Genomic DNA, 13,930 nt, shown 5'->3' on the forward strand with positions numbered 1-13,930 from the left:
CTGATGAAATCCCAGTTTAGGATTTATAGGTCTTCTTTGTTGGTTTGTTTTTGTTTTTGAGACAGAGTTCTCTGTGTAACTCTGGATATCCTGAAACTCCCTCTGTAGACCAAGCTCTGTAGACCAAGCTGGCCTTGAACTCAAGAGTTCCACCTGCATCTGCCTCCTGAGTGCTGGGATTAAAGGTGTGTGCCACCATGGTCTGGCTGTGAATCTTAAGGTTAACTCTAAAAACCTTTGATAATATCAGAGGGCAAGTGATATAAAGAAAAACTATTTCTGGGTATGGTGCCAATGTCTTGCGATCTCAGCACTTAGGTTAAAGTAGGAGGACTGCAAGCTGGAAGCCACAGTGGTTTCCCATTAAAAGGGGGAGGTAGGGGTGGCGAGCACTCAAGCAATGTCTCAGGGATGAAAAGCACCTCCCACTCTTCCAGAGGCCTCCAATTTGATTCCAGCACCCACATGGTGGCTCATAACTGTAACACAAGCCCCAGGGTACCTGATGCCTTTTTCTGGCCTTTACAGATACCACATTGGTTATACACAGACATACATGTAGGACACATGTACATGCAGGCAAAACGCCTATATACATCAAAGTTAATAATAAAATTTAAAAACAAATCATTAGGAACAACAAAAAACCCTATTAGATGGAAAGATATAAAATATTTATCACATATACATTTAATCAGTAAAAAAGTCTACATTCATTTTCTGGGCCTCACAGAATGTGAAGTAACTAGGGATGAAGTATACAATATTGTAGGAGTCATAGCATTTCCTAGAGTAGGGTCGGTCTCACCTGCCTTAGCAGCTGCTCACGTTTATAGTGTCCTCTGCTAACAAAACATTTCCCCTACAATCTACATAATGCTGGAGTCTCTTGATGATTTATATATAGTCATAAAATATTCATTCCAAGTCGGGTAGTGGTGGCGGACATGCCTTTGACCCCGGCACTTGGGAGGCAGAGCCAGGTGGATCTGAGTTTGAGGCCAACCTGGTCTACAGAGTGAGTTTCAGGACAGCGAAGGATACACAAAGAAACCCTGTCTTGAAACCAACAAAATCTTTCAAGAGAGACATACAAGGAGTTGACGCTGGCTCCAGGTCTTTAAGCTATGGTTTATTGTAGATAGTGAGCAGTACACCTTTCAAAGAAAAGAAAGCAACTTTCTTCCATCTATCCTAACTTGCTTTCCCCCCCCTCTTTCTTCTTTTCTCTTTTTCTTGGTTTCATTGTGTAACACTGGGTGACCCAAACTCAATACATAGATCAGATTGGCCTCAAACTTACAGAGATCCACCTGCCTCTGGAATTACAAGTATGCAATACCATGGCTAAATTTGTTTGATTTTTAAGTAACATGTACCAGAAAGCAATTTTAACACAAAAAACTACCAATGATATACTAGTCCTTTATACTAATCACATTTAAAAGCCCAATCACCCAAGAAGTTTTGAAGTGGTTTTGTAATATTCATTTTACTGCTGGAAAAACTCAGAAAAGTCACACTATTACCAGCTAAAGCAACAAACAGCAACAGAAATAAGGGGTTCAACTCTATCTAAATATGCAACTTTTGAAAAAAAAATATCGTATGTGTATGAGTGTTTTGCTTGCATGTGTATGTCCTTACCATGTGAGTACAATGCCCATGGAGGCTGGAAGAAGACATAGGATCCCTTAGAACTGAAGTTACATGTTTGTAAGCCACCATGTAGGTGCTGGGAATTGAACCCAGGTCCTCTGGAAGAATGGCCTAGGGTTTGTAACCACTGAGTCATCTCTACAGCCCCCACTTTTCTGTTTTTGCTGGTTTTGTTTTTGGTGTTGGTGTTTGAACCCAGGGCCTTATATAAGCTATACTCATGTTCTTACATTTAGGTTATGCCTCCAAACCCTGTAGCTGATTTTATATTAAACTATCTCTGCTACTGTTTATGCAGCTTGAAGCCCCAAGGCATCTAAGCTAGTCCAAAATGCACATGAACTGTCTGCAAACTTGAGGTTTTAAAATAAAAACAACGGGGAAAAAATAACCAAGCCTTTTCTTAGACATCGCCAGGCATATGTCCATCTTAAAATGGAATATTCGCTATGTTAGATAATCTATAACCAAATAATTTTCTTAAAAATAAATCAACTTGGGCTGGAGAGATGGCTCAGAGGTTAAGAGCATTGCCTGCTCTTCCAGAGGTCCTGAGTTCAATTCCCAGCAACCACATGGTGGCTCACAACCATCTGTACTGAGATTTGGCACCCTCCTCTGGTGTGTGGGCATACATCGAGGCAGAATGTTGTATACATAATAAATAAATAAATCTAAAAAAAAAAAACCAAATAAGCCAATATTCCAAAAAAAAAAAATCAACTTGGGGCTGGAGAGATGGCTCAGTGTTAAGAGCACTGATTGCTCTTCTAAAGGACCCAGGTTCAATTCTCAGCATCCAGATGGCAGCTTACAGCTGTCTGTAATTCCAAGATCTGGACTACACGCAAGCAAAGGAATACTTGCAAGCAAAACACCAATGTACATAAAATAAAAAAATCAACTTTGGAACTTCATTTTTTCTTAAATTGTTATATGTGTTCTAGATACAGTCATCTGTGTTTAAAATCTTTCCACTGTGTCAGGCGGTGGTGGCACACGCCTATAATCCCAGCACTTGGGAAGTAGCCTGGTCTACAAAGCAAGTTTCAGGACAGCTAGAACTGTTACACAGAGAAACCCTATCTTGACAAACAAACAAAAATCTTTGCACTTAACAAAGATATAATCAGGGATAAAGATATGTCTCAGTGGATGAGCATATGTTTGGCAAGCACTGAACACTCGGTGCAAGGCACATGGATTAATAATGTGATCAGGGCTATGCTATATGACCAACATTTAGGAGCACAAAATATTACAGAATTATAACCCCAAAATTCTGCAGGTTGAAGGAGAATTACTGTAGGTTCTAAGCTAGCCAAAGCTCTAGAGAATCCTATCTTCAAAAACATAATAGACTACAGAATTCTCTCTGTAGAATGAGAAAGTTGGTAAAAGATTTTCAGAACAAGTAAGGAATGAACAGGACATTGAGTTCCTAGTCCTGTTTTCCCAGGGACTAGCAAACATAAGGGACGGAGTGGAATGACAGGAATTTGAAAATACAATGTCTTACACTGAATCATTAGCTAACCTGGTTCTTTCTTCGCTATATTTTTTATACCTGTCCCCTTTAATTCCTAACCACATATGCATTACTATAACTAAGTTAGATGAAACGATGCATGATCCAGTGTAACTTAAAGCCACCAGCAAACTTACTGACCATTTACTGGATAGGAAACGTAGGGCAAGGCCTCTAGAAATCAACCGGAAGACAGTTCTGAACCAGATCTCTTAAGATTTGAGCATGATACATAAGGGTCAGACACAGACACAAAAAATTATCATGAAGCTAGGCATGGTGGCACATACTTATAACCTCAGCACTTTGGATGTGGAGTGGATCAGGAATTCAAGGTCATCATCAGTTTGAGGTCAGCCTGAGTTATGTGAGAGCCTGTCTCAAAAAAATGAAAAGGAAAGGAAGGAGAAAGAAAGTTAACGTTTAGTTAGCATTTGTCCTAGCATGCTTATAATCCTAGTACCTAGATGCTGAGACATAAAGATCATGTGTTCAAGGCCAGTCTGAGCTACACAGGGAGTGAGATCCTGACAGAGCTGGGGATGGCATCTGGGCCATAAATAGAATGCAAACATAATGAGAGAGAAGGGTTGGAGAAAGGTCTTAAACTGAAGCTTGATGAACTATTTGAAAACAAATGCTAATTTGTTTATCATTCAATTCAAAATTAAGATGGATACAATGATAGAGAGATATTGTTCAATTATCCATTGGACATATGCTAATATGCTAAGCAGAAACTAAGATCACTTAGTTTGAAATGAAAAAGGTTAAGCAACAGGATGTTCATTTGCCTTTAATCCAATTCCTTCTCCATGTAGTCACGTAGGACCTGACATAGGATATCAAAACTCTAGTTACTCTAGAGACAGACCTCAGTGAGTACTTTAATGCAGCCAGAATGGTTTTTCCACACAAAAATCTAAGCATGTTACCCTTAAGTTACTTCAGTGGCACCTCAGTTTTTTGTTTTTAAGATAGCCAAATTTGGATTGGAGATACAGCTCAGTTGACAGAGTATTTGGTTAGCCTTCACTGACCATAGGATTTGATCCCCAGAATTACATAATAAAGGCACAGTAATTCACACCAGTATTATCAGCACTTAGGAGGCAGAGGCAGGAGGATCAGAAGTTCAAGGTGTCAACCTTAGCTACATACTGAGCTTGAGCCAACTCCTTAGAAGGCCTCTAAGATCCCACATAGCCTGATCCCGATACCAAGCTCTTTCTCATCCTCCTGCCTCTACCTCCCCATTCCCCACTTTCATAGCCCTCTTTCTCTCTCTGGACACCTTCTTTAGAACATACCCACCTATTAATTCCATGTCTTTAAAAAACATTTTTTTTTGAGATAGGATCTTACTATGTTACCCTAGGTGTCCTAAAGCTTACTATATAGAACATGCTGGCCTTGAACTCACAGAGATCCAATTGTCCCTGCCACCTGGGTGCTAGGATTAAAGGTATATTCCATCATACTCAGGTTTGTTTGATAGTTTGTTGTTGTTGTTTTTGTTGTTAAAGTAACCCACCAAGTTTAATTAGCATTGCTTACATGTTCGTTTGCTAGAGCAAGGGCACCTTACCAGTGGCTATACTACTGAAGAAAAATGACTCCCCTCTCCCATCTATGCTAGAATGTTGATGGGGTTGATCTTATGCAGGTAAACACGGCTGTTGTGGGTTTCTTTGCACAATGTCATTTCCCTAAGTGTTTTATAGCACTTCTCTCTGTCCTTTGGCTCTTAACATTCTTTTCCTCTCTGAACTGCAAGTGTGTGTAATACACAGATGTCCCGTTTAGGGCTAAGCACCAGTCACTGACTCTCAGCACTCTGACCAGTTATGAATTTATTCATTAACCACTGCCCACCACAAAAGGCTTCTATGACCAAGGTTGAGAGCAGCACTAATCTAGGGGTATAATGTTAAATGTTTAGAAAGCAGCACGGCATCATGTCTCCTTAGCAAAATACGGAAGTAGGTTCCCCTCTAAAGCTAATGGCCTCCTCAGCTACAGGCATGAATGTACTATATATATAACCCAAGCCAGCCTGGAGCCCATGGCAGTTCTGCTTCAGCCTCAGAATTAATGAAATACATCAATTATGGCAGAAATATACTGTAGGAATGTGAACTAGGAATAGGGATTATTCGTAGGTACCAGTTATATTAATTCCGATGTTATTTTAACCTGGTTAAAAGGATTCTGTCTGAAACACTGTCTTGAAAAACAAGCAAGCAAGCAAAATTCTGTCGATGGTAGCTCACATCTGTTATTCCAGAGTTCAGGAGACTGGAGCAGGAGGGCTGCCATTAGTTCCAGAATACCCTGAGCTATAGTAAGGTCAGCCTAGGTTATAGAATGAGAGACTCTAGAGAGAAAGGCAGAGGGATCAGAGTTCAAGGCCACCCTGACTACTTGAGACCTTGTCTTTAAGTCCCAGAGGAATAGAAACCAAACAAACAAAGAGAATTATTATGTCTTGAGGGTGTACTCCATTAATAGTGAGTTTAAGATGTACCAGGCTCAAGGTCCTGGTGTCACTTCCTAGAAACAAAAGCAACAATGTTACATCTTTATTATAATTTTTAAGATTATATCATTCTCATGGGCTCTTCCTCAGTTCTTCCTATTTATTACAGTCCTGTTTTCCTTTTGTTTATGTTTTTGTGGCTTTTTGGAGATTGCCTCCCACCTCTTGAGGGAGGCTCTTTCCTTGTTTTTGCTGCTGCACCAAGCACTCTAGGCTAGCTGACCAACCAGCAAGCTCCTAGGTGAAACTCCCGTTTCTACCTCCCATATTGCTATAGGAGTGTTGGTATTACAGGTGTCCACCACTTCTGCATCCAGCTTTTTCTACTCCCCACCCCACCTCCCAAGTCAGGGTTTCTCTGTATAACAGTCCTGGCTGTTCTGGAACTCACTTTGTAGACCGAGCTGGACTGAAACTCAAAAAGATCTGCCTGCCTCTGCCTCCCAAGAGCTGGGATTAAAGGTTTATGCCACCACTGCTTGGCTCATTATTACTTTAAAGTTCCAACAAACAATTAAAATATGTAGTAGGACCTTTAATCCCAGCACTTGGGAGGAAGAGGCAGTTGGTCTTTTTTTTTTTTTTTGAGGTAGGGCCTCTTGTATCTTAATCCTCCTGCCTCTTCCTCAACAAACTGAGATTAAAAGCATGATCACTACTCCCAAATTGAGACTGTTTCAAAAATAAAGTCAAAAAATATTTTAAAATATATAAATTTTTGTCTTAAAATACAATTTACCTTAAAATGCATATTTTATTTCAGTAGCCAATGACCATCAATCAAACAAAGAAAAGGAAACTAATTTTATGAAGAAAGACAGAGCTATGAAGTGGTTTACAGGAAGTGAAGAATGACGTGGCTCAAGTAAAGCAACCTGGAATTAACTACAGAATATCAAAATAAATGCAAGACAATGTCAAAATGGGACAGATACCCAGTTGTACAATATTCTTTAGCTTCTGTTATTCTTCAAACATATGTAAAAGTTATACAAGTCATAGTAATAACTAAAAGTACCAATTTATGACAGTGATTGATAATACGAAATTCTAATTTGACACTTCTCTGCCTTCAAGTTGGTAGCTCTCATCTCAGGTATCTCAGTCCAGCTGTGGTTTGTCCTTTCTCAACCTGACAAGAACAGCCAGTTTAAACGAGAAAACAATTAAGGCCATACCACTGTATTAGTTAAAGAAACATTTAGTATGTTCTGAAAACATTACTGACATGTGTGGACAGTTTGCCAGTGTGCAGATCTAGCAATAGAGAGATATGGTCTGTATAGAAAATCAGAATGAGACTTTGTGTAACAGAACAAAATGCTTACTACACTGTATGTGTTTGTAATTTGTTCACACTGTCCTGTTCTTGTAAAGCTCTTCTTCTTTTTGTATTTGTATTGGATCTATACTGCTAGTCAGTATACAGAAACATTTGCCAGCGATCGCATAGTAGTAACCTTACAGATAAGCTTATGACCAAAAGGATAAGCCTGTTTCATAGATAAATATATCTGAAACCCTTTTCATGGCCTAGATAATGTGCATATACAAGGACCTAAGCTTGCTTCCTGGAAGAACTCCAGCAGCACTTTGGGACTTCTGCAATTAATTTAACAGAATAGAAAAACACTACACTTCAGTTTCTGTACCAAAATTATAATAATAATGATAATGATAATCCATGAAGAGTATCTAGTAGTTATGTGAGCGTGTTATTGTGTGAATGTTTTGGCCAATATACTCGAGAATCTGCAATACTTACTATTGAACATGCAAGCACAAAATAAAACTGGAGCTCACCATGGTTCTCCTCTTGAAACACTTCATTTCCAGCTCCAATTTTCTTTTGAGAATGTAATTGTAAATTTGTGTTGATTCTTGGTCTGACTTTTAGAGGCAGAATTCTACTTCTCTGGTTTGTAAGGCAAACCAGCCAGTCTCTGACTGACCTTGCTTACCTGTTCACACAAGAGAGCAAGTTCACAAGTGTGAATCCCATCCAACAGTTATTCAACATTTTACATGTGCCTATTTAACGTTTTATATGTGCCAATCTGGGTGGTAGTGATGCATGCCTTTAATCCCAGCACTCGGGAGACAGAGGCAGGCAGGTCTCTCGGCCTGAGACCAGCCTGGCCTACAGAATGAATTCCAGGACAGCCAGGGCTACACAGAGAAACCCTGTCTCAAAACCCCAAAAAAGAAACGATTAACGTTTAATTTAGAATTATAATGCTAGAGATTTTGAAACCTTGCTATGTAGACCAGGCTGGCCCAAACTCACAGTGATTTTCCTGCCCCTGCCTGCTAGATGCCTTGGCTAGTGGAACTCCATCTACTAGATAGATAAGACCTTTGTAGTCTTGAAATCAGCATATCTCTTGTTACCCAATGAGACCTCAAAATATCCCAAGGATGGGCCTATTAGCATTCGGTCCTTGAAATGGGTCAGGAGTGAGTTTCACCTGCTTATCCATCCACTCCTGCTCACTCACCAAAATCCAACTTCCCCACGTCCCAACTACGGTTTCCCGTGGCTCTTAGGGGTGACATAGGAAGGTTTACTGGGGTTGGGACTCCACTGATGTGGCTTTAGAAGTCACCCATGCTTGGACGGAGCTTGTCCAGGAAGTAGCTCCCTGGCATACCCACGCATCAGTAATTACCCCATAATCTCACTGGCTCACCAAACTGGACTTAGATGGAATCGTTTCCTTGGTCTGTTGGTGTCTTATCTGGGCTGAAGAGTCACTTATGTGCATCTCAAGAGCAAAAGAACAGAGGAGAGCCAGGGTTTTTGATGCATTCCAGGCAAGCTCCCTACAACTGAGTTAAATCCCTAACCCTAATACAAATACATGTGATAAAATATACTTCCAGTAACATACTTTATTAAGTATTATTATTAAAATACCGCCATGGGGCCTGCAGATGGCCCAGCCAAGTGGATACACTGTGGACAAGCCTGATAACCTGAATTTGATTCCAGGATCCCACAAGGTGGCAGAAGAGAACTGACTTTGGGACACACACACACACAAACACACACCAAATATTTAAAAAAAGGAAAAACAAAACCGTTACAATGGTACTACAAAATTTACCCCCAAACATTCAACATTCTCTTAAGTATTGAACTCACTTAAGAGTTGCGGGGAACAAGTATGTCTCTGTTTAGCAAGTCCCCGTCACTTTAATAGAAAACTGACATAATCTTCATTTTAGATATGGGAGTAGGGTCTATCAAATTTAAACTGTTTCTTTCTAAAATTATCAGTATCTGAACATGTTTAAAAACCCAACATGGGGCTGGAGAGATGGCTCAGAGGTTAAGAGCATTGCCTGCTCTTCCAAAGGTCCTGAGTTCAATTCCCAGCAACCACATGGTGGCTCACAACCATCTGTAATGGGGTCTGGTGCCCTCTTCTGGCCCGCAGAATATACAGAATATTGTATGCATAATAAATAAATAAATATTTAAAAAAATAAAAAGCCAACTTGTTGAGAAACTCCGACATTTGGTGATATGATGAGAATATTCACCAGACTGTGGTACTGCGCTCATCTTTGCCCTTCCTGGAACCCGCACCCACCTAATCGCCATCGCAATGCCAATGGTAAGTCTTCGTTTCATCATTAAAACATAGTCCCCAAACTTGACCTCTGCAGCAGAAAACTCTTACTAGAGGAACTCGTCAGGATCTGGCCAGAGAACTTGCCCACCATCTATCTCGCTGAACGGGATTGTCCCCAGTTACTATTAAAGTGCCCGACGTTGCACAGCTGTCTTTCTCCCGTCTGAACTAAAATAAGCTCTCTGGCCCGAAAGGGTGCCTCTCCGTAAGGGGAGCACGAAGAGGAAGTGTTAAGCTCTACTCTCCACTCCCGTCCTCCCGATCTCGAGCGGGTGACTCTTCCCGCGAAGTCCACAGCCTGAGATTCTCCGCAGTTTAGAGACACCGAGTTCCCTACACTCGGGACACCGGAAGCACGAGACGGGGGGGACAACCCGAGCTCGCGCTCTCCATCTCGCGCTTCTCCAGGCAGGGACTCGCAACACCGGAACTGAGCTCCCTCTCAAGACACTAACCCAAGTTATGTTATGAATGAATCGGCTCCGAGTTTCCACCGACTCTGGAGCTCAGCAGACTCAGCAATGGAAAACGGAGCAGGTGCTGAGGTACACACGTGACGCAATCACAGCTCCAGCCCCAGTTTCTGGGTAGCGTAGGCGGCGGACTCACCGGAGTCGCAGGCAGAATAGCGTCACTGCCCTTGCGTCCGGCAGGTACGGTGGGCGGAGCCTCGGGCTCGTTGACCTCGCGGCTAAGGGGACTGTCTCCGCAGCAAAAATTCTTGCTGCTTCTTCGGGTGGCTAGAGTACAGAGTTAACCACTCAGCAACCTCCGCCAGCCGCCCGGGGACCAGGAATACCCGGAAAGATGAAATGTAGATTGTGGAACCTGGAAAGTCTTCTGCTAGGTTTAAGTCGCTAGTGCTGGTGAACGGGAACGCCACCTAAATCACCACAAGAAGCAAAAGTAAATTTGCCCTGAGATTCGTTGGTCAGACATCGTAGATTGCACTATTTGGTGACCCGCATACTTTGTTCATGACTGGCAAGTCCTTTTCGAATGGGTAGGGACCGTCTGCCCGTTCTCAGTCCGAAGTCTAGAGTGTCCACAGAGGCAGAGGAAGACTAGAATAGCCAATGGGGGTATAGCTCAGTGGTAGAGCATTTGACTGCAGATCAAGAGGTCCCTGGTTCAAATCCAGGTGCCCCCTTACCCTTGTTTTTGGAAACCAAAGGAAGCTATGGTGGCACATGCTTTAAAAAGGCAGAGACAGGTGAATTAGAGACCAGCCTGGTCTACATAAGAAGGTCCAGGACTGCCAAAGACCAGAACCACTAAATAGAAAGAACAAACTAAAAATTAACACTCTTCGCTTACGTTCTTATCCAAAAGAACTCTTTACAAAAATCAAACAAGTCGGGCGGTGGTGGCACACGCCTTTAATCCCAGCACTCAGGAGGCAGAAGTAGGCGGATCTCTGTAGGCATGAGGCCAGCCTGGTCTACAAGAGCTAGTTCCAGTACGACTAGAACGGTTACACGGAGAAACACTGTCTCGAAAAATCAGAAAAACAAACAAACAAACCCACAATTGTTTTAGTACCCCCCCCCCAACTTCTTAAAACTGAAGTTACCTTTTGCATCCAAAGTTAAATATCATTAGCCTGTCCGCTTGATCTCAGGGCATCAGGCAATACCATGAATATATATTGAAAATTCACAAGAGGAAGATTAAATAACTACCGCAAGGTCCCCGACAAGAGCTGGAAAGCGGAATGTGAGATTTCTAACTACATCAACCAAATTCAACAGCCCTTGTTAATTGTATCGTAAACCTTTTCTAAAGACTAACCGAGAACTGGGGCAATAGCTCAATATGTAAATGCTTGCTTTGCAAGAACTGGGGTCCGCGTTTGATTTCCAGAACCCACATTCAAATGAGGTGAGCCGCAGGATGGTTCAGTAGGTAAAGGTGCCCACCCCAGAGACTGGTGCCTAGATTTCGATCCAGGAACCCACATGATGAACTTGCTTTTCTGGGTTCTCCTCTGACACCCACACATATTTTGAAGCAAGTGTTCCCCTCCCCCCTTCTTTTAAAGCAAGATTGGTGTGTAATTCTGATCCTAGGAAAACAGAAAGGTAGATGCCCCAGCACTCAGTGACCAAGCATTCTAGCTCACCAGACAAGTTCCAGGCCAGTGGACATGAGAACCTGTCTCAGGCACCAGGCATGCAAGTGGTACACAGACATACATGCAGACACTCACCCATGCACACAAAAAATAAAAGTAAATAAAATGTCTTTTAAACATGAAAAATAATCCCCATTCATAGTCTGGGAGTATAGCTGCCCAGTAGTTAATTGCATGCCTAGCTTGCATCAGGCCTTGAATTCAAGCCTCATCACCATGGGGGAAACTCTATTCATATTTTTAAAGTTTACCTCATTTTGTCTCAAAACTGAATTTGACAAACTGTTCTTTAAATTCATGTAATAATTTTCTTTTTTTTTTTTTTTTTGGTTTTTCGAGACAGGGTTTCTCTGTGGCTTTGGAGCCTGTCCTGGAACTAGCTCTGTAGACCAGGCTGGTCTCGAACTCACAGAGATCTGCTGCCTCTGCCTCCACCTCCAGAGTGCTGGGATTAAAGGCGTGCGCCACCATCGCCCTGCGTAATAATCTTCTTATGTTACTGTTTTTTTTTTAAAAAAAAGATTAGCCAAGTGGTGGCAGCCCACACCTTTGATCCCAGCACTGGGAAGGCAGAGGCAGATGGATCTCAGTTCCAGGACAGCCTGGTCTACAGAATGAATTTCAAGACAGCCAGGGGTACACAGAGCAACACTATCTCAAAAAAAACAAAAATCAGGAGAGAGATACTGAGACTTATATATATGAATGTTTTGCTGTGTATGCATGCATGTCTACCACATGTGTGTGTGGTGCATGCAGAGGCCAGAAGAGGGCATCAGACCCCCTGAAAGTGAAGTTACAGGCAGTTATAAGCCGCCTTAGAGATGCTGGAACTGAACTGGGATTCTCTACAAGATCAGCAAGTGCTCTTGACCTCTGAGCCATCTCTCTATCCCCTGCTTCTATTTCCTTTGTGTTTGTCATATTCTGCTTTGAGCATAAAATCATCCAGTAGACACCAGTGGGCTGCATCACTTCTCATTTTCTTATTTGTCCTTGCAAGTAAATTAAAAAAAAAAGAAGATGATGACGAATCACACAAGATGCTCAGTGAGCAGAAATTGTGTCCTTCAAAATTTCCCCACATTTCCTCAGAGAGCACTTCCTTGATGTCCCTCCAGTCCGGTCTCCTTTCTGCTCATCGTGGGCTTTTCCTCATTTCTGTTACTAACAGGTGAGATTGTTTGGCAACAGTGTCCATCTCCTAGGCTTCATTCTTTTTTTAAAAAAAATATTTTTAACATTTTTATTTATTGATTTTTATTTTATGTGCACATTTGTCTGTGTGAGGATTTTGAATCTCCTGGAACTGGGATTATAGACAGTTGTGAGCTGCCATGTGGGTGCTGGGAATTGAATCCGGGTCTTCTGGAAGAACAGCCAGTGCTCTTGACCTCCAGTCCTTCTCTCCAGCCCCCCTCAATCTGCTTTTGAGTTCTGAAAACACATCTCCCTTATTCCACATTGTATCGCTGAGGTCCTAGCACGAGTGCTGAAGGAATGGATGAGGGAAAGTTGCAAAACAAAGCCATCGTATTTCCTTCCTCCAGGTGATCTGCTTGCAAAATACATTTGCTTGTGTCGTGCTGTGAAATAGGAAAACAAAGCAATGCTCAGAGACAGGGGGCCCAAGAGCTCCCCAAAGTCACTCACCCACTGGGCATAACAGTTCCTCTGCTCAGAGACCAGCGAGAAGATCCCAAGATGTATGCCGTCATATTTCATAAATGGGCGCATCTGTGTAAATTGCATTACCTTTATAGAAAATGTCTTCTATTTTCTTTTTTCAATCTTCAATAATCCATTATTATCCCAACAAGGAAGAAAAGTAGCATTCACTTTGCCTGTGCTGTGAGGAGAACGCAGAGAGCAGTGAGCTTCAGAAAGATTCTGATCCGATGTCATCTGTGGAGAGCATGCGGTCCATGTGCTGGAGACATTCCTCTGCACGATGCCATTCTTCAGACCCCGTCTCAGAGTGTAGGGTCTGCACGGCTAGACGTAGGGCTGCAGAAATCCTTATCTCAATCCTTAGTTTTAATTTTCTCCAAAACATACTTTTAAAAAATGGAATTCTGGGAGGTTTTCTTGAATACACTAATGCTGCTCCAGGACAGGTAGGGCTACATACAGAGAGACTCTGTCCCCAAAGGGGACAATAGTCATACTGCTCTGCAATCAGCTCCCAGCACCCACACCAGACAGCGTACAACCTCCCAAACCTCCAGCTCCAGTGGATCCAATGCTTCTGGGCCTCCCAGGGCATCAGCACTCATGTTCACACACACACACACACACACAGAGAGAGAGAGAGAGAGAGAGAGAGAGAGAGAGAGAGAGAGAGAGAGAGATCCAAAGGCTATTTTAAAAAGATGTTTTATTTTTTTATGTGTGTATGCATGCACATGTGTGTTCCCACGTGGAAGTCAGAG

General features: G+C 42.2%; 2 protein-coding genes and 1 non-coding gene across 4 annotated transcripts in view; 2 read left to right on the forward strand and 1 right to left on the reverse strand.

The window, feature by feature from the left end:
• Positions 1-7,300, forward strand: part of Spdya (speedy/RINGO cell cycle regulator family member A) — a 29,004-nt gene extending 21,704 nt beyond the window's left edge. Inside the window, exon 6 of one of the 2 annotated variants that reach the window (XM_075955237.1) lies at positions 6,490-7,300. In XM_075955237.1, the coding sequence (XP_075811352.1) occupies positions 6,490-6,581 (92 nt within the window). In that variant the 3' untranslated portion in view covers positions 6,582-7,300. The remainder of the gene's footprint in view (positions 1-6,489) is intronic. The other variant, XM_075955238.1, reaches the window with a different exon arrangement.
• A 2,755-nt stretch (positions 7,301-10,055) lies between these two features.
• The window catches only part of LOC142839589 (glucokinase regulatory protein-like), a 31,770-nt gene continuing 27,895 nt past the window's right edge, over positions 10,056-13,930 (reverse strand). The window contains 1 exon segment of the mRNA XM_075955804.1: positions 10,056-10,247. Within this exon segment, the coding sequence (XP_075811919.1) occupies positions 10,056-10,247 (192 nt within the window).
• Trnac-gca (transfer RNA cysteine (anticodon GCA)) lies at positions 10,443-10,514 on the forward strand. The gene has a single exon. It is a non-coding gene; the product is annotated as a tRNA-Cys (tRNA).

The sequence above is a fragment of the Microtus pennsylvanicus genome, chromosome 21 (assembly GCF_037038515.1).
Source record: "Microtus pennsylvanicus isolate mMicPen1 chromosome 21, mMicPen1.hap1, whole genome shotgun sequence".
NCBI lineage: Eukaryota > Metazoa > Chordata > Mammalia > Rodentia > Cricetidae > Microtus > Microtus pennsylvanicus.